Below are 19,713 nucleotides of genomic sequence, written 5' to 3' on the forward strand. Positions count from 1 at the left end.
CCATGTAGATGTTGGCGATCACCGGTGACAGATCCCATGGCCATTCCTTCAGTTTGTTGGTAGAAGTCATCGCCCAGTTGGAAGGCGGTGGTGGTGACACAGAATGTCAGTAGCTCCATGATGTCATCAGTCGGGATTGTCGTTCTTTCGGGCAGTGTATCGTCGCTCTCCAGTCTTGTCCTCACTATGCTCAGAGCTTCGGTAGTGGGCACATTGGTGAACAGACTCACCACATCGAAGCTTATCGTTTGCATGTTCGGCGAAGGTCGCATGACCTGAACCAGTGAGACGAAGTGGACTGAGTTCTTGACTCATCAACCCACTGAGTGGCAAAACACCTACATATGTCAAGAATTCAGCCCACTTCGTCTCACTGGTTCAGGCCATGCGACCTTCGCCGAACATGCAAATGATAAGCTTCGATGTGGTGAGTCTGTTCACCAATGTGCCCACTACCGAAGCTCTGAGCATAGTGAGGACAAGACTGAAGAGCGACGATACACTGCCCGAAAGAACGACAATCCCGACTGATGACATCATGGAACTACTGACATTCTATGTCACCAGCACCGCCTTCCAACTGGGCGATGACTACTACCAACAAACTGAAGGAATGGCCATGGGATCACCCCTGTCACCGGTGATCGCCTACATCTACATGGAAAACTTCGAAGAGCTGGCCTTACAAACAGCACCACTGAAACCATCCCTGTGGCTGCGATATGTCGACGACACATTCGTCCTGTGGGACCATCGCGAGGACATAACACCATTCCTAGACCACCTCAACAGCCTCCGACTCTCCATCCAATTCACAATGGAAACAGAAGTCGACAACAAACTACCATTCCTTGACGTCCAAGTGGAGAAATCTGAGGAAGCATTCAGAACATCGGTCTACCGCAAACCAACAGCAACCGACCGCTACCTCAACTTCAAGTCACACCACCCAGACACAGTCAAGAAAGGTATCGTCAGATGCCTGCAGACCCGAGCCACCAACATCTGTGGAGACGAAGCAGCCAAAAAGATGGAAATGTCACGCCTTACCAGCACCTTCAGGAGAAACGGATACCCAACGAGCTTCATGAAACACAAACCCAAGGAAGCATCCCAACAACAACCAAGGAATAAGCCCATCACGACAGTATCCCTCCCATACAACAGAGGACTGTCAGAGAAGCTAAGGCGAATCTGCGGAACATACAACATCAGGACGGTGTTCAGAAGTACCACCACCCTCCGCAAGTCACTCACAAAGGTCATACCGCTAACCACCAAGGAGCAAACAAAGAACTGCATATACGACATCCCGTGCAGCTGCGGCAGGTCATAGAAGGGCGAGACTGGCCGCCCACTGGCGGTCAGGCTCGAAGAACACAGGAAGGCCACCATCCGAGGCGAAACACTGAAATCCGGTGTGGCGGAGCATGCATGGTCTGAAAAGGAGATCACAGACCTGCTTGGGATGATACCACCATCATCGACAAGGAGCCACACTGGAAAATCAGAAAGATCAAGGAAGCCGCACACATGGCGCTGGCCAGCAACCCCATTAGTAAGCCAAGCGTTGACATCAGCCCAATATGGCTCCCACTACTAAGGAAATCACAAAAACATCTGGGGGATAAATGACACCAAGTCTCCAGCTCCATAACGATGTCTTCCTCGATAGTGGAATGGTTAGAGAACCGTGGACTATCACCGGGGAAACCCGAGTGCGATTCCCGCTGACTACAGGAGCTTTCGAACGGTATGACACGTACGGCGCAACGCCACCAACATCCAGGTCCTTCTAAGGGCCAAAGAACACCTGACGACGGCCGGAGACGTAACTGGCCGAAACGTTGTGAAACTAACATCTCAACTCAAGACGGGGACGAAAGTCCGACAACTAACATCAGTGAAATTTGCTGTGCAATTTGGCCATCCCGGACACCTGGTCCGCTCGCCATGGCTACTACCCCAAAAATAGCCTCTGTTAAAGGGACTACCCCACCTTTAACATGGGGTTTGAGTTGAGATAGCCAAGTTTGCGGCGAGGTTCAGAAACCACTATCTATCTAGGTTGCAACCCCCGCGGCCTCTTGGTGTTGAAGAAATTCGTTCCCTTCATTTGAAAATGGGCCTTGTACAAGGCCCTATCTTCAACATGGAGCGACCGTTAGTGTGACGTCACCTCGTTTAGTCATTCTGATTTAAATGGGTTTGTTCGTTGAAAAAATCGCTTAAAACTTGGTTTGAACTTTGTTGTGGTGCCTACAGAGTAAAAAGAATCAGCTTTATGACAGTAATGTGGCCTGGGGAAGGAGGTAATTTTGGGCTGTGACGTCACATATTTGAAAGTTTGTGTTTGGAATATGGGAAGCCTAAGATGTTTAATGAAAAATAAATGCCAGAACCGTGTTCCTGGTCATCCAATCTATAAAGTCGGGCATAATTTAACTGGTTTTAACAACATTTTAGAAGGTGGGATAGTCCCTTTAACCACTTGACCAGTCAGGGCCACAAAAATTCGAAGGTCACGTGACTAGAATGCAGCCAATATGGTCTCTAGGAGCAAGTAACGCTGAAAATATATTGAAATTACGCCGTAGAAGGCAAAATAAAGGTTGTGGGAGGATGTGACATTGATTTTGGGTCACCCTGTATTATATCTGTAGCACTGAAAACATTACCGATCATGAGTGGCGGGCCTTAGGGGGAGGGGCGGGGGAGGGGGGGTCGAGGCCGGGATAGGGGGTTGCGGGGAGAAAAGGGAGTTGGGGAGGGGGCGGAGCTTGACGAGGTAGGGCACTCAGATTTGAGATAGGTTGGTTACAGAATTCCACAAAATACTGAAATATTATCGATCATGTCTATGTACTAGTGTCGGAGCTGGGCGGGAAGCACCCAGTACTTACTGTTTGAGCTACCTGCCGAGAACGTACCTCAACCCTCGCCCGTAAACGGTGTTTTGCCACCTTCGCCCATGCAGGGGGGGGGGGTGGTGCGACCCCCCCTGGCGTTTGAAAACGGAGCGTCGTAGAGCTTAGCGGAAAAGACCAACGGATTGCTCTTAACGAGATCTCGCGATTGGTGGTATATTTTTTGGTCCTAGGTCAACATTTGACCTACTTATGACCGGTCAAAGGTCAAATTTTCGGAAAAATCTAACTTTTTCAGATTTCCGCGCCGATTGCGGCAAAACGGTAAGAGATATCAACTTCAAACCTTCACTATCGTGATCTTTGATCGATTCTCTATCGTTTGGTGTATATTTCGATGTCATAACTCTAAAAATGATGCGTTGGGAGCATCGGAAGTCTGCAAGGTCATTTGTGCATTGGGTCACGTCAGGCGTGCGACGTCACTGACCTGACCCTGACCCAAAATGAACTACAAGAAACAACCGACGATGCCTGAAATGGATAGCAAATTCGAATTCAGGGCATCAAAATACCCCGAAAAGGCATTCAAGTGCAAGAAGTCATTACAGGTCAACCGAGGTCACTGACCTTACCTTGACCTTTAGTAACCTTCAAAATGTCAACGGACATTGTGCCAATGTCAAATCAGCCAGTTGTGATTCTAAAACAATCCATCAGTGTGTCAGGTCAGTCGGCATTTATACCAATGTGAAGCAATCTCCAATTTAGCGTAAATCTGGCCGGAGGTTGTTCCCTTTATGACGTCATATCTCCGTGACCTGGCATGACCTTGACAATTTTTTTTTTTACCAAAAGTTGCGCAAAGGATGCCCCAAAGGGTACTGAAAATTTGAGCAGGCTATCTGAAACGGTTCGGCGTGTAGCTAAGAAAAACCTCAGGGGGGGGGGGTTGCACCAACCCCCCCCCTACATGGGCGAGGGTTAATATAGGGGAAGTTGGGGCAATGCCGGAGTTGGGGCAAAGCCGAAATTCGAGATATTTCTAAAACCGTACGACATGGATGCCACGTCTCAGTGATGCTCTGAAGCTTAAGTGACTACAATTATAATCGCATGTTTGTTACGAGTTGTCATTTGGAATACTTCGGCTGTGAGGGCGCCAAAAGCGTTTTCAAGGTACGTTTCCCTTGTACTACATGCGCCTTTGAAGCTGCATTTCTTACTCATTATGCTACCGTTTGTCTGGCCAATTCGGTCAAGTAATCTTCAGCATGTCTTTGCATAAGTGTGCTGCCTATTTGAAATTTATACAGCACGTTTAAAAGTTATGGGCCTGCAAATGAAAGTATGGCTGGCTGGGGTAATGCCGAAAACGTGCAATTACGCACCTTAAAGCACGTTACGTGGACTTTACTGCTGTAGACAGGGGCGTAGGATCCTATACAGTTGGGGGGGGCTTCAGCCCCCCAACTTGCTGGTCGGCCCCCCAACTTGCCAGGCAGCCCCCCCCAACATTATAAAATATGGACAAATCAAAGAAAGCTCAACTTGGCAAGGTTAAATGGTACCATTTTAGATAGTAGTAAAGCAGCCGTCACACTTCTTTTTGCAACCAAGGAGAGGCGCTGTATAGGTTAGGCTGTAGGTTGTAGGTTTTAGGTTTTAGGTGGTAGGTCTTAGGTTGTAGGTTGTAGGTTGCAGGTTTTTGATTGTAGGTTACAACCTTCAACCAAAAACCTGCAACCTATTTAGAGGTCAGGTTTGGTTAGGTTTGGTTTGGTCAGATTAGAAAGCACCTCTGGAGTCTGGGTGGTATAACGCCTCTCTGCTTTACGACTACCCAATTTTGGCCTTAAAACTAACTGGGGGCTTTGAAAATGTGCATTGCAATGGAGGGAGTACACTTAATTTAAAAAATGACTTTCAAGTCATTAGAAGAACATACTAGCAAAACAAAATCAACTGTGATTTTAGCAAGCCACCAGGACAGGCAGGCGTCACCAAGCAATTTCGGTTGCGGTATTCTACAAGAACCAAGCATTCTGCATATCACTCGAAAACTAATTTTATTTTCAGTTATCTGTCACACCGTTTTTGCAACAAGACTAGTAAAATCAGTAAAATAGAGGTGAAATCAAGGCCAGTGAAATATCGTCAGCTGATCAAGATCATCAACCCACTGAGTGGCAAAACACCTACATATGTCAAGAACTCAGCCCACTTCGTCTCACTGGTTCAGGCCATGCGACCTTCGCCGAACATGCAAATGATAAGCTTCGATGTGGTGAGTCTGTTCACCAATGTGCCCACTACCGAAGCTCTGAGCATAGTGAGGACAAGACTGAAGAGCGACGATACACTGCCCGAAAGAACGACAATCCCGACTGATGACATCATGGAACTACTGACATTCTATGTCACCAGCACCGCCTTCCAACTGGGCGATGACTACTACCAACAAACTGAAGGAATGGCCATGGGATCACCCCTGTCACCGGTGATCGCCTACATCTACATGGAAAACTTCGAAGAGCTGGCCTTACAAACAGCACCACTGAAACCATCCCTGTGGCTGCGATATGTCGACGACACATTCGTCCTGTGGGACCATCGCGAGGACATAATACCATTCCTAGACCACCTCAACAGCCTCCGACTCTCCATCCAATTCACAATGGAAACAGAAGTCGACAACAAACTACCATTCCTTGACGTCCAAGTGGAGAAATCTGAGGAAGCATTCAGAACATCGGTCTACCGCAAACCAACAGCAACCGACCGCTACCTCAACTTCAAGTCACACCACCCAGACACAGTCAAGAAAGGTATCGTCAGATGCCTGCAGACCCGAGCCACCAACATCTGTGGAGACGAAGCAGCCAAAAAGATGGAAATGTCACGCCTTACCAGCACCTTCAGGAGAAACGGATACCCAACGAGCTTCATGAAACACAAACCCCAGGAAGCATCCCAACAACAACCAAGGAATAAGCCCATCACGACAGTATCCCTCCCATACAACAGAGGACTGTCAGAGAAGCTAAAGCGAATCTGCGGAACATACAACATCAGGACGGTGTTCAGAAGTACCACCACCCTCCGCAAGTCACTCACAAAGGTCATACCGCTAACCACCAAGGAGCAAACAAAGAACTGCATATACGACATCCCGTGCAGCTGCGGCAGGTCATACAAGGGCGAGACTGGCCGCCCACTGGCGGTCAGGCTCGAAGAACACAGGAAGGCCACCATCCGAGGCGAAACACTGAAATCCGGTGTGGCGGAGCATGCATGGTCTGAAAAGGAGATCACAGACCTGCTTGGGATGATACCACCATCATCGACAAGGAGCCACACTGGAAAATCAGAAAGAACAAGGAAGCCGCACACATGGCGCTGGCCAGCAACCCCATTAGTAAGCCAAGCGTTGACATCAGCCCAATATGGCTCCCACTACTAAGGAAATCACAAAAACATCTGGGGGATAAATGACACCAAGTCTCCAGCTCCATAACGATGTCTACCTCGATAGTGGAATGGTTAGAGAACCGTGGACTATCACCGTGGAAACCCGAGTCCGATTCCCGCTGACTACAGGAGCTTTCGAACGGTATGACACGTACGGCGCAACGCCACCAACATCCAGGTCCTTCTAAGGGCCAAAGAACACCTGACGACGGCCGGAGACGTAACTGGCCGAAACGTTGTGAAACTAACATCTCAACTCAAGACGGGGACGAAAGTCCGACAACTAACATCAGTGATATTTGCTGTGCAATTTTGCCATCCCGGACACCTGGTCCGCTCGCCATGGCTACTACCCCAAAAATAGCCTCTGTTAAAGGGACTATCCCACCTTTAACATGGGGTTTGAGTTGAGATAGCCAAGTTTGCGGCGAGGTTCAGAAACCACTATCTATCTAGGTTGCAACCCCCGCGGCCTCTTGGTGTTGAAGAAATTCGTTCCCTTCATTTGAAAATGGGCCTTGTACAAGGCCCTATCTTCAACATGGAGCGACCGTTAGTGTGACGTCACCTCGTTTAGTCATTCTGATTTAAATGGGTTTGTTCGTTGAAAAAATCGCTTAAAACTTGGTTTGAACTTTGTTGTGGTGCCTAGAGAGTAAAAAGAATCAGCTTTATGACAGTAATGTGGCCTGGGGAAGGAGGTAATTTTGGGCTGTGACGTCACATATTTGAAAGTTTGTGTTTGGAATATGGGAAGCCTAAGATGTTTAATGAAAAATAAATGCCAGAACCGTGTTCCTGGTCATCCAATCTATAAAGTCGGGCACAATTTAACTGGTTTTAACAACATTTTAGAAGGTGGGATAGTCCCTTTAACCACTTGACCAGTCAGGGCCACAAAAATTCGAAGGTCACGTGACTAGAATGCAGCCAATATGGTCTCTAGGAGCAAGTAACGCTGAAAATATATTGAAATTACGCCGTAGAAGGCAAAATAAAGGTTGTGGGAGGATGTGACATTGATTTTGGGTCACCCTGTATTATATCTGTAGCACTGAAAACATTACCGATCATGAGTGGCGGGCCTTAGGGGGAGGGGCGGGGGAGGGGGGGTCGGGGCCGGGATAGGGGGTTGCGGGGAGAAAAGGGAGTTGGGGAGGGGGCGGAGCTTGACGAGGTAGGGCACTCAGATTTGAGATAGGTTGGTTACAGAATTCCACAAAATACTGAAATATTATCGATCATGTCTATGTACTAGTGTCGGAGCTGGGCGGGAAGCACCCAGTACTTACTGTTTGAGCTACCTGCCGAGAACGTACCTTAACCCTCGCCCGTAAACGGTGTTTTGCCACCTTCGCCCATGCAGGGGGGGGGGGGGGTGGTGCGACCCCCCCTGGCGTTTGAAAACGGAGCGTCGTAGAGCTTAGCGGAAAAGACCAACGGATTGCTCTTAACGAGATCTCGCGATTGGTGGTATATTTTTTGGTCCTAGGTCAACATTTGACCTACTTATGACCGGTCAAAGGTCAAATTTTCGGAAAAATCTAACTTTTTCAGATTTCCGCGCCGATTGCGGCAAAACGGTAAGAGATATCAACTTGAAACCTTCACTATCGTGATCTTTGATCGATTCTCTATCGTTTGGTGTATATTTCGATGTCATAACTCTAAAAATGATGCGTTGGGAGCATCGGAAGTCTGCAAGGTCATTTGTGCATTGGGTCACGTCAGGCGTGTGACGTCACTGACCTGACCCTGACCCAAAATGAACTACAAGAAACAACCGACGATGCCTGAAATGGATAGCAAATTCGAATTCAGGGCATCAAAATACCCCGAAAAGGCATACAAGTGCAAGAAGTCATTACAGGTCAACCGAGGTCACTGACCTTACCTTGACCTTTAGTAACCTTCAAAATGTCAACGGACATTGTGCCAATGTCAAATCAGCCAGTTGTGATTCTAAAACAATCCATCAGTGTGTCAGGTCAGTCGGCATTTATACCAATGTGAAGCAATCTCCAATTTAGCGTAAATCTGGCCGGAGGTTGTTCCCTTTATGACGTCATATCTCCGTGACCTGGCATGACCTTGACAATTTTTTTTTTACCAAAAGTTGCGCAAAGGATGCCCCAAAGGGTACTGAAAATTTGAGCAGGCTATCTGAAACGGTTCGGCGTGTAGCTAAGAAAAACCTCAGGGGGGGGGGGGGGGGTTGCACCACCCCCCCCCCTCCTACATGGGCGAGGGTTAATATAGGGGAAGTTGGGGCAATGCCGGAGTTGGGGCAAAGCCGAAATTCGAGATATTTCTAAAACCGTACGTCATGGATGCCACGTCTCAGTGATGCTCTGAAGCTTAAGTGACTACAATTATAATCGCATGTTTGTTACGAGTTGTCATTTGGAATACTTCGGCTGTGAGGGCGCCAAAAGCGTTTTCAAGGTACGTTTCCCTTGTACTACATGCGCCTTTGAAGCTGCATTTCTTACTCATTATGCTACCGTTTGTCTGGCCAATTCGGTCAAGTAATCTTCAGCATGTCTTTGCATAAGTGTGCTGCCTATTTGAAATTTATACAGCACGTTTAAAAGTTATGGGCCTGCAAATGAAAGTATGGCTGGCTGGGGTAATGCCGAAAACGTGCAATTACGCACCTTAAAGCACGTTACGTGGACTTTACTGCTGTAGACAGGGGCGTAGGATCCTATACAGTTGGGGGGGCTTCAGCCCCCCAACTTGCTGGTCGGCCCCCCAACTTGCCAGGCAGCCCCCCCAACATTATAAAATATGGACAAATCAAAGAAAGCTCAACTTGGCAAGGTTAAATGGTACCATTTTAGATAGTAGTAAAGCAGCCGTCACACTTCTTTTTGCAACCAAGGAGAGGCGCTGTATAGGTTAGGCTGTAGGTTGTAGGTTTTAGGTTTTAGGTGGTAGGTCTTAGGTTGTAGGTTGTAGGTTGCAGGTTTTTGATTGTAGGTTACAACCTACAACCAAAAACCTGCAACCTATTTAGAGGTCAGGTTTGGTTAGGTTTGGTTTGGTCAGATTAGAAAGCACCTCTGGAGTCTGGGTGGTATAACGCCTCTCTGCTTTACGACTACCCAATTTTGGCCTTAAAACTAACTGGGGGCTTTGAAAATGTGCATTGCAATGGAGGGAGTACACTTAATTTAAAAAATGACTTTCAAGTCATTAGAAGAACATACTAGCAAAACAAAATCAACTGTGATTTTAGCAAGCCACCAGGACAGTCAGGCGTCACCAAGCAATTTCGGTTGCGGTATTCTACAAGAACCAAGCATTCTGCATATCACTCGAAAACTAATTTTATTTTCAGTTATCTGTCACACCGTTTTTGCAACAAGACTAGTAAAATCAGTAAAATAGAGGTGAAATCAAGGCCAGTGAAATATCGTCAGCTGATTATGTTTATGATTATATCAAATCTTTCAATAATGATAACGTCATAACGAAGAAAAAAAACAGACATTATCTTAAAGCTTTTTGGTGAAAGAAATTTGCACGTTCACTAACTTTTCACTGTTTTTCATCTTTTTTTCTAAGATATCTCTTATCTCCCGCCTTCAGAAGAAGGCCAAATCCTTTCTACGGATTTTGACGCCATCGTAGGCATAATCAGCTGACGATACGGCACAAAACCTTTGGATGTTACTATGCGTGCGTTCGGCATCCGGAAAATCAGGGAAAATTATCCGGGATCAGCGATAATGATCGGGAATTACGTTCGGTATCGCGATAGCGAAACATGCTGAAGATAAGCGCTCACCAATAATTTCCCGGCCAAGAATATCCAAACAATAATATTTTCCGGATGCCAAACGCACGCTAAAGCGGTGCAGAAAGCAGAAAAAAACACAACAAAACAAAGGCGTGACACTCGACAGCTTCGTTTCGTTTGTTTAGGCCAGGGGTGGGTGCAAAGCCATATGGGTGGAGCTCGGACGGAAGGACGGACGATGAGGACAATTGTTCAATGTTCAGGGACGTACCCAAGGGGGGGGGGGCGGACGGGGCGCCCCTTGGAGTTTTCAGGAGGCCCCCGTGGGCCGAAGGCCACGGGGGCCGAAATCAAGTCGGAGGCGAAATAAATTCAAGGGAATCCCAAAAATCACGTCAAGACATTCAGGGCCTCTGACCAGCCTGACAGCTAGGGTCCTTCTTACTTCCTGGGGCCTCCTGTGAATAACCGCTAGTGTCTGTGTCTGACTGCTAGGGCCACTCTGACTCCTCAGTAGAGAGGAGGCCCTTTAGAGAGGAGGCCCTTTAGAGAGGAGGCCCTAAGTAGAGAGGAGACCATCTGTAGAAAGAAGGCCCTGTGTAGAGAGGAGGCCCGCTGTATAGAGGAGACCCTCTGAAGAGAGGATGCCGTCTGTAGAGAAGAGGCCGGAGGCCATTTGCAGAGATGAGGTCCTCTGTAGAGAGGAGGTCCCCTGTCAAGACTAGAGAGGAAGCCCTCTGAAGAAAGGATGCCCTCTGAAAGGGATAGACCCTCAGTAGAAAGGAAGTCCTTTGTAGAGTGGAGGCCTTCTGTAGTTGAGAGGCCCTGTGAAAATTGGAGGCCCACAGTAGAGAGGTGGTCCTCTGTAGAGAGGAGGCCCCTCTGTGTTTTTTTTTGCAAATTTTTGTACGTACAGGTCAATACGAGATCGTGACTGTAATTACACCAACCAACCGTGTCAAATTGAATCGGAATTCATATGTGTACTGTGGAGTGTGAAGGAACTCCGGCTTGTACTACCATGCTAAAAGAGTGGTAAAATTTGTGATTTGGAGCTGTGTTTTGACAAATGCTTTTGCAAATTTTCTCGGCGCTCCGCGCCTCCGATTCATACACCAATCAATAAGAAAGATCGTGACTGTAATAACATCAACCGTGTCAAATATAATCAAAATTCATATGTGTACTGTTAAGGAACTCCGGCTTGTACTAGCATGCTAAAAGGGTCGGAAAATTTGTGTTTGGGAGCTGTGTTTTCAATGTTTCACAAATGTATTTTGCAAATTTTCGCCGCGCTTCGCTCCGTCGATTCATAAACAGGTCAATAAGAGAGATCGCTACTGTATACTACTAATGCATTAGACTAAAAGTCAAAAGTGCGGTAACAATATCAACTTCTGGGTGGCCATGATAGCGGTATCGACAAAGTAGGCGATCGTGATCGGCAAAGCAGGACCGTCACATAACAATTTCTGTTGTAGTATTTAGCAAAACACCCGCATTCTGCATATCATTGGAAGCATAATTTTATTTTTAGTTGTAGGTCGTGTAGCCACACGAATACTCCCAAAATGTACGAAACAATTGCAGGCACGTACCTAGGATTTGGCCAAGGGGGGGGGGCGGAGGATCCCGGGAGGTCTCCTCTCTACAGGGGCCTCCTGTCTACAGAGGGCAAGGGAGGATCTAGGCGAACGTTTTTTTTGTGTGTGGGCGGGGGGGGGGGGGGTACAGGTCGGCCGACATGCCGGGTCTGATGGATGAATTCTGACGACCGGGGGAGGGGAGCGAGTATGTCGAGATCAAAAGGCATTTTGTCTTCGTCGTTTCTAAGATGAAGCTTTATCGTTATATGTAAGTCGCTCGGCTCAGTAGTTTTAGTTAAATCCACCTATATATAAGTGCGTCGCCACGAATTTCTTAGGGGGGGGGGGGGAAGGTTGTATCGACCGACTTAAAAACCCATTAAACAGTCTACAATCTTAACACAAAAACTTGACCTTTCCGAAATGAAGTGGGTGATTGGTGAAAAATGAGTACCTAGATTTTAGGAAAGTGAGGGTCCCTCTAAGGAGCCCATAAAACAGTTTGCCAAACTAGGGGATAGGAATTTAAATACTGAATCAATCAAGAAATTGAATCTCTGTCAGCCTGTGACCCGCGCCCCGCTGGGGGGGGGGGGGGGCGGGGGGCAGAATCTCCCCCCTCCCGTTTTTCGCCAATAACTTCTAAACGCGTTACGCCAGCGACGTCAAACTTTCAGTACCTTATCATACATCAATTTGACACGTTCCCTGAAAATTGGAGCGAAATCCATCGGAAAATTTTTGAGAAAATGACGTTTTAGTGACGTCATGTTCGCCATTTTCGCCTCAAAAATGGCAAAATTTCAAACGCCGCTAACATCTTCATTTTTAAAGGAATCAAGACGTAACAAAAAAGGTTATACGTGATTCTACTTTGTCTATCAAATGGTTATCTCGGTTTTTTGAAAATTTTGGATTTTGGCCGATTTTTTTTTCTAAAAAAACTGACTTTTTTGGGAAAATATTCATAAAATCCAAAATCTTGAGTGTATAAAAAAAACCGGAATATATATCAAAGAAGTGGTCTATGTGCACCTACATACCAATTTTTAGAAGAATCGGTTCAAAAATGTGGAAGTTATTCAAAATTTTATGACGTCACGACACATACAAATTTTGAAAAATGTTTTTTTTTAAGTTCTAGACCTTGTACGGAAACAAAAATAGCACCATTCGATTTGCCGTGAAAAACTGCATCAGATAGACACCTTTTTAGGCCTTAACAACCAACTTTAAAATTTGACCTCACTTGACCTGACCTTGACCTGACCTCGACCTGAAATTCATCCAGAGGTGGTCCATATCACTTATTGAGTGTGCCTATTGAATTCTATGAGTAAAATGACCCATAAAACATGTGTCGCACATGCCCTTTTCTATATTTTGTTTTTGGTGACCTGACATGACCTGACCTTGAACTTGACCTTTGAATGACATTGTATGCAACGAATATTGTCTTGGTAGTCTAAGAACACGTTTTGGGCAATCAGTCTCCGTCCATTCTTCGGCAACTACGGTGCAAGGCCGATACTGTAGAAACTTGCATCTTGTACCCTTGACCTGACCTTGACCTGACCTCTGACCTACTTAAGCAAAAAAATTTGGGCTCTTAGGATCCGCCTTGTTGAGAGCTTTCGATTGCCGTTTTCCCCGTCTTTCTACGACCATCGGTTCGGAAGTTAGACAGGGGGGGGGGCAGAATCTGCCCCCCCCCCCAGCAGGGCGCGTATGGCTGAATAGCCCAGCGGGGCGCGGGTTAAGTATAATAAGAGCATACATATACCGTTTTAGTGGCATCACTTTGCATTCGAAAAGAGCGGGAACATACACTGCATAAATGTGGTTGCAAAACGTTGGGCCGGAATATAAATACCTACGCCTTATTTTATAAGCCTGAACTTGGATCGAGGGGGAGAGATTAAGTCATATCACTCAAGTCAAAGACCCGCTTTTCACCACCACGGTCCACGCTCCCCCTCCCCCCCACCGGTCAACACCTTTCTTCGCCGCCCCCACCGGCGCCCCCACTGAACATCGGCGCGGCGTCCGGGGTTCAGCCCCCCAAACCTATTTTGCGATCCTACACCCCTGGCTGTAGAATAGCAACGCGTATTTTTAGTCAAACAAATTACACTTTCAGCCGGCACAACGGCCTGTTACCTATAAGGAATGATTTACCTAGCATTTTTTTTTTATTATATCACACAGTTATAACTTCCAGTGTGCACCAAGCGTCCTCAAGCTCTTAAAACGCGTGTCAGCTTTGATGAAATTTGGATAAAGTTTGAGATAAATTGGCAAAACATCAATGTCTGCATTCCTCGTAGATCATTTATCCCATTTTCGGCTTTCCCCGCAGTCCGGGGCAACGACGAAAAAGTCAGTTCTTTGATATTTTTAGTTTTTGCGCTTAACGGTATGCGAATTCATCAAATGCGCCTGGTATGTTTGAAAGACAAAAGACTGACCTCTCGAATGACGCCAACAAGAATAGCTTATGTTGTCTACCTTGCGTGCTACGGGTGTCAGAAAAAAAGTATTCGGCGTTCCCCCAACTTCCCCTATAGCTTCGGTAACTGGGATATAAAAAAACGAATATGTATCTGCGGTGCGGGCGGAGAAGAAGCCAGTACCTACTTTTTCAAATGCAAAGATGGGATTGGAGAGGAGGGAAAGGATGGGAGTAGTTGGGAGGGGAGGGGAGAGGAGGGGTGGAGGGAGCGAAGAAGTGTGCTAAAGGAGACTAGGAGGGGAGGGTGAGAGACATATGGGTAGGGATAAATGAGTTTATCATTGAGTCAGTGAGCGACAGTCAGAGAGTGGAAGTGAGGGAAGGGGAGGGAAGAGAGATGGAAGCAGGCAGGGAGGGTTAGGGAGAAACGGGAAGGGTAGGGGCGGAGCGGGGCGGGGAAGCATCCATTATCTACTTACTTTTTAACCCTTACTTTTTAAGGTCACGGAAATATTATAGCATACGTCGGTCACGTGACACATGCTTTATGGTCCATTTAGGCCATATATTTCGAATTTGATGTCGTTTGTGTCATTCGAGGTAATTTTGAGTTGAATTTAGCTTAAGTCAGGTCACTTTCAGGTCAAAAAAGGTCAAATTTTGAAGTTGAAATTTTTGAACGAGACTGGGAATATGAATAATTTATAAAAATTTCAATGTTTGTAAAATCCGAGATAGTAATAGCACAGTCTACTCTAAGTCCTCTCATGCAAAGAAATAAGATCTAGCTTAAAAACTGAGCTCTTGGGAGCGATTGCCGTGGTTCATATTTTGCGTCGAAATCGCGTCATTTCCGGCCGACATATGGTAGCTACGAAGCTCATATGTCGACAGAGGGTGTCAAATTGATGGAGCCAAATGTGCTGTACGTTTAGCGTCGATACGTCAAGCGGTTTGGATGTTATTGCAGACAAACGGGAGGGGGGGGGGGGCTACGAATGCCCCCCCCCCAGTGGGCCGCGGGTTAAAACGTCGCAACTTTGCAACACCCTGTCTCCCGGAGGAGCTTTCACAGATATATGAAACTTGCAGGATGTAGTATCCATTAGGGGTCTCACAACTTGTATCACTCGGATTTTTCCTTAAGGTCATATGAGGTCAGGGTTTTTTCGTGACCTCACAATTATAAGGCGATGGGGAAAATGAAAACTGCTATTCTGGTGCCGGGAAGGACCTCCAACTATCTAAACCACACAGAATCGTGATTTCATGCACTCGTTGTAAGGTTCGATGCGTCACTTTTGGAATGTTGAACTTGCCTGACGTCATTTATGACGTCATTAGGCTAATATTGATTTTTTCGTAAATGACTCCCGATGAAATTGATCCAGCGATTTAGGAAATCCACCAATGGACTCAGGGAGACTTGCGAATCGAAGGAGACGGGTCATGACCTCCTTCGACAAACTTCGTGACGTGTGGGCGCTGAGCTGACCGTGACCCGAGGTCAACACACTAAGGTGACCTCACCCAAAAAAGTATATAATTCGACGCGCCTGAGCGAGGCAAGCACGATGCTGCCAAAATCGCGGCTCGGCGGCCGTTTTTTTGCGAAGTTATTCACCAAAAACGGAACCGTACCTTGGGGCACTTGACCTGATCTCAGAGGTCACCGGTTGACCGAGGACCTTAAAATTGGGTAGAAATCTCTTCGTCTCGTAACGGCGCACACGCTCGTTTTTTCTGCGACGCAATAGCTCCACCAGGGGCGAAACAGCGAAGGGGGTTCGTACCTGCCACCCCCTCCCCCTCGGCCGACGCGTACCTATGGAGAAAGCCAATAGGTCCGGCGAGGGTGAATGGAGAGGACATACCACTGCTTTTTGGCAACATAGCGATATCTCGGCCCCACGAAGCAAATTCGTTGAACGTCTTTCGATGGTTACAGTCCCGTTTCGAATGACATGTAGCTAGAACCAGTGTGTAAAAAGAAGCTTATCGAATCATAATAAATAGAAGACGTGTACAGTGTGCAGGGCACGGGCCATGTCCAGGCGCGCACACAGGATTTTTGAATGGGGGGGGGGGGGCACGACCCTCGAACTGGGCCCCCCATGCCGAAGGGTCCCCCCCCAAAAAAAGAAATACGGCCCACGGGGTTATATGTATTTTGGTTGGTTTGAACCTTGAGCTTTTGTCAATACATGGTAAAACAATTATTTCGGAACTAGCTTAATTTTCAAAACATTAATATTTTTACGCTAGCATGTTTTTTCTCAAATGCGACTCAGAGCCCGTACATATACCTAATCATCTAATTTATTACGTAAAACATTTCAATAATAAACATTTTTGCAAGTCCCTCAGAAATCAGCCCCGGGCAGCGACTAACTGCCGGCCGGCCCGGGTGGCTGATAGCAGGGGCCGGTCACTGTTTGGCCCGGTTGTGTAGGAGCGGGAGCAGCACTCCTTTTTCACGTATATTCGCATATTTTTTTTAGGCACATCGACATGAAATGTCATTATATCTGTTAGATGCGGGATCACAGACTAGAGATCCAGCTTATAACTTATATTTAATGTTTAACCGATGAATCAAATCAACAGGACTATGTACGATGCATGTCGGACACGTACCCAGAATTTCGCCCAAGAGGGGGTCACCTGCTGGTCACCTGACCCCGGGCCCGCGAGTCACCCGGGGGCCCGGGGTCAGCTCAGGCAAGGATGTATCCAGGACCTTTCGATGGGAGGAGGAAGGCACGGTGGGTCCAGTTTCACTAGCAGACGGGTCTCTTTAAAACGGTCTTTGCATGAGAAAATGTGGAAAATTGGCGAGTAACAGTGCCATTTATGCCCGAGGAGTGTGCCTTATGTACGTACACTAATGCCTAATGTACATGATATTCTACGAGCGAGCGAAGCGAGCGAGCTCCTCAGAGTCACCGGTGTGTGGCGCGCTCAGAGGTGCCAGTGAAAGGCCGTCAGATGCGCTGGTGTTGGGTCCTCACAGGCGCCGTTGCAGGGTCTTAGGGCTTAGAGACACTGGTGGGGCCATCATTGGCATGTGTGTGGCCCTGCAAAATGGCCTGCAAGTGGAAAGTGGCCCTTCATAGGCTGGCAAGGACACTCAGAGGCTAGTAAGAGGCCCTCAGAGTCACTGATACGTGGCCCTCAGAGGCGCCGGTGTGGGGACTCTCAGAGCCGCCGATGTAGGCCCTTAAGATGCGATGGTGGGGGTCCCTTGGAGGTGCAGTGTTCTAAAATTGGATTTTGGATGGGTGTGCTGACGGAGAAAAAAAATCGTAGGATGAGAAAAAAGGAAATAAATAACCAAAGTGTATTTGCAAAATGGTATAATGCCAATTTGTATGCCAACTGATAAACCAGGATTTCATGTCAGAATCTTGACAGGTTGTGAAACAAAAATGTGGGTGCATCAACCTGTCAAGTGACATGTAAACTGGCTGTTGGAAATACATGAAACTTTTTCAGAGAGGAAGCTAAGTCGGTCATTCGTATTTTAGGGATGAAAGTATTTTCCCCATTAGGTGTAATTTGCCACCAAAAAGTCTGAAAAATGGAACACTGTGGAGGTGGCGCGAGGGGCCTCGCAGTTGCCGTTGTGGGTGCCTTTAGAAACACTGGTGTGGGCCGTGTGTCTATCACAGACGGATGTGGAGCCATAGCAGCCAATCCCTCGTTGGCCGTTACTAGGGCCCTGAGCGGCCGGCGAGGTCTCTCAGAAACCGGCATTGGGCCTTTATGAAGATAATTGTGGCTACATAGGAGCCAATAACGTGCCCCACAAGCCCTGTGGTGTCCTTCCGAGTTGAAGTGCGACCAGCACGAACCCTCTGCTACCAACTGGCGCCGCAGGGCCCCTCGGTTTCGAAGAAACCCTAAACCCGAGAACGGGCACGTACCCCTCGCTCCCTTGCTATGTCACTGAATCCAAGTGATCAGGGACCCTTTAGGTAATCAGGGGCGTTTCAGATGACCAGGGGTTTTCAATTGATCAGGGGCCCACCAGGTGACCATGGGCCCCTCTGGTAACCAGGCCTTAAGGGGCCCTCAGATGACCTCGAAGGGCTCTCAGATGGCCTTAAAGGGCCCTCAGATGGCCTCAAGTAACCAGGGACCCCATCAGTAACCAGGGCCCCTCAGTAAACGGGGGCCATTCAGGTAACTGTAGGATTCCCGCAGATAACCAGGGTCGGCAAGGTTTCTCAGGTCCGTTTTTGACAAGGCTCGCACTCAGGTGCGAGCCCTTTGCCATCAGCAGAGGGCCCTTTCAAGCCTTTTGAGGGCCGTTTAACGTCTTTGGAGTTCCCATTGAGGCCTTCTAAGGGCCCTTTGAGCAGTCGGGGGGTCTTTGAGGCCTTTTGAGGGCCTCTTGACGTCAGCTGAGGACCGTTGGACGCCAGCTGAGGACCGTTTTTGGGCCTTCTGATGGCCATTAGACGCCAATGGATGACCCTCTGACACCAACTGGGGCCCTCTGACACCAGCTAAGGGCCCTTTAAGTTTGACGCTAGCTCAGGGCCCTCTGACATCAGCTGGGGGGCCCTCTGACGCTAGCTCAAGACCCTTTGACGCTCTTTAAGGCCTTCTGAGAGCCCCTTGAGGCTTTCTAAGGGCCCCTTGAGGCTTCCTGAGGGCCCCTTGAGGCTTTCTGAGGGCCGCTTGACGCCAACTGAGGACCGCTGGACTCCAGTTGAGGACCGTTTGAGGCCTTCTGATGGCCATTTGGCGCCAGCTGAGGGCCATCTGGCACCAGCTGGCGATTGACGCTAGCTGAGGGCCCTTTGAGGCCATCTGAGGGCCCTTTAAGGCCATCTGAGAGCCCTTTGAGGTCATCTGAGGGCCCCTTAAGGCCATCTGGGGCCCTTCGAGGCCATCTGAGGGCCCTTTGACACCATCTAAGGGCCCTTTGACACCAGATGAGGGCCCTATGACGCTAACTGAGGGCCCTTTGAGGTCATCTGAGGGCCCTTCGAGGCCATCTGAGGGCCTTTTGAGACCATCTGAGGGCCCTTTAAGGCCATTTGAGGGCCCTTTGTACACGGTCTTCGGTGGTCTAAGGATTAGCTTCGGCCGCCTCAAATGGGCCCTTATTCCTTCGAGCTGGGCCCCCCAACTCGAATGGGGGGGGGCGCCCTTGGCCATGTCGCAAGAGCATTAACAGTGAAAGGATAAATAGCAATCAGTGGCCACCATTGAAGAAGTGAAAATGACAACGAAACCCGGTGTTCCCAGGCGGTCACCCATCCAAGTACTAACCGGGCCCGGTGCTTCTTGACTTCAGTGATCGGACGGGAACTGGTATTTTCAGCATGGTATGGTCGTTGCCGACGAGAGCCGTCCATCTTCAACTCCTTTATCTGTAACATAAAAGATGACGTCACAACTCTGGCACTGATAAGCCTCAAACACCACAGTCATTGCCTTTGGCCAAGCGGATGGCTTGAGTGATGGCGCTGCTCAGTCTCATTGCTTATGTGACCACCAAAAACACTGCCAAGTACCGATAGGTTACAACAAGCAAATGGCTCGCAAGCAATATGTAAAGGACGATGACACCAAACACAT

At 47.9% G+C, this 19,713-nt stretch overlaps 1 protein-coding gene and 1 non-coding gene across 2 annotated transcripts; one reads left to right on the top strand and one right to left on the bottom strand.

Annotated features, from left to right (window-relative positions):
* Window positions 1-403: 403 nt before the first annotated feature.
* LOC122388750 lies at window positions 404-1,336 on the top strand. The gene has a single exon (XM_043380128.1). It carries the CDS (start codon window positions 404-406, stop codon window positions 1,334-1,336), a length of 933 nt encoding a protein of 310 aa, XP_043236063.1.
* Window positions 1,337-19,355: 18,019 nt separating this feature from the next.
* On the bottom strand, window positions 19,356-19,474 carry LOC122388755. Its single transcript, XR_006257864.1, has one exon. It is a non-coding gene; the product is annotated as a 5S ribosomal RNA (ribosomal RNA).
* Between the last annotated feature and the right edge of the window lie 239 nt (window positions 19,475-19,713).

This window comes from Amphibalanus amphitrite, unplaced genomic scaffold (assembly GCF_019059575.1).
Source record: "Amphibalanus amphitrite isolate SeventyFive unplaced genomic scaffold, NRLGWU_Aamphi_draft 000334F_arrow, whole genome shotgun sequence".
NCBI classification, from domain to species: Eukaryota; Metazoa; Arthropoda; class Thecostraca; order Balanomorpha; family Balanidae; genus Amphibalanus; species Amphibalanus amphitrite.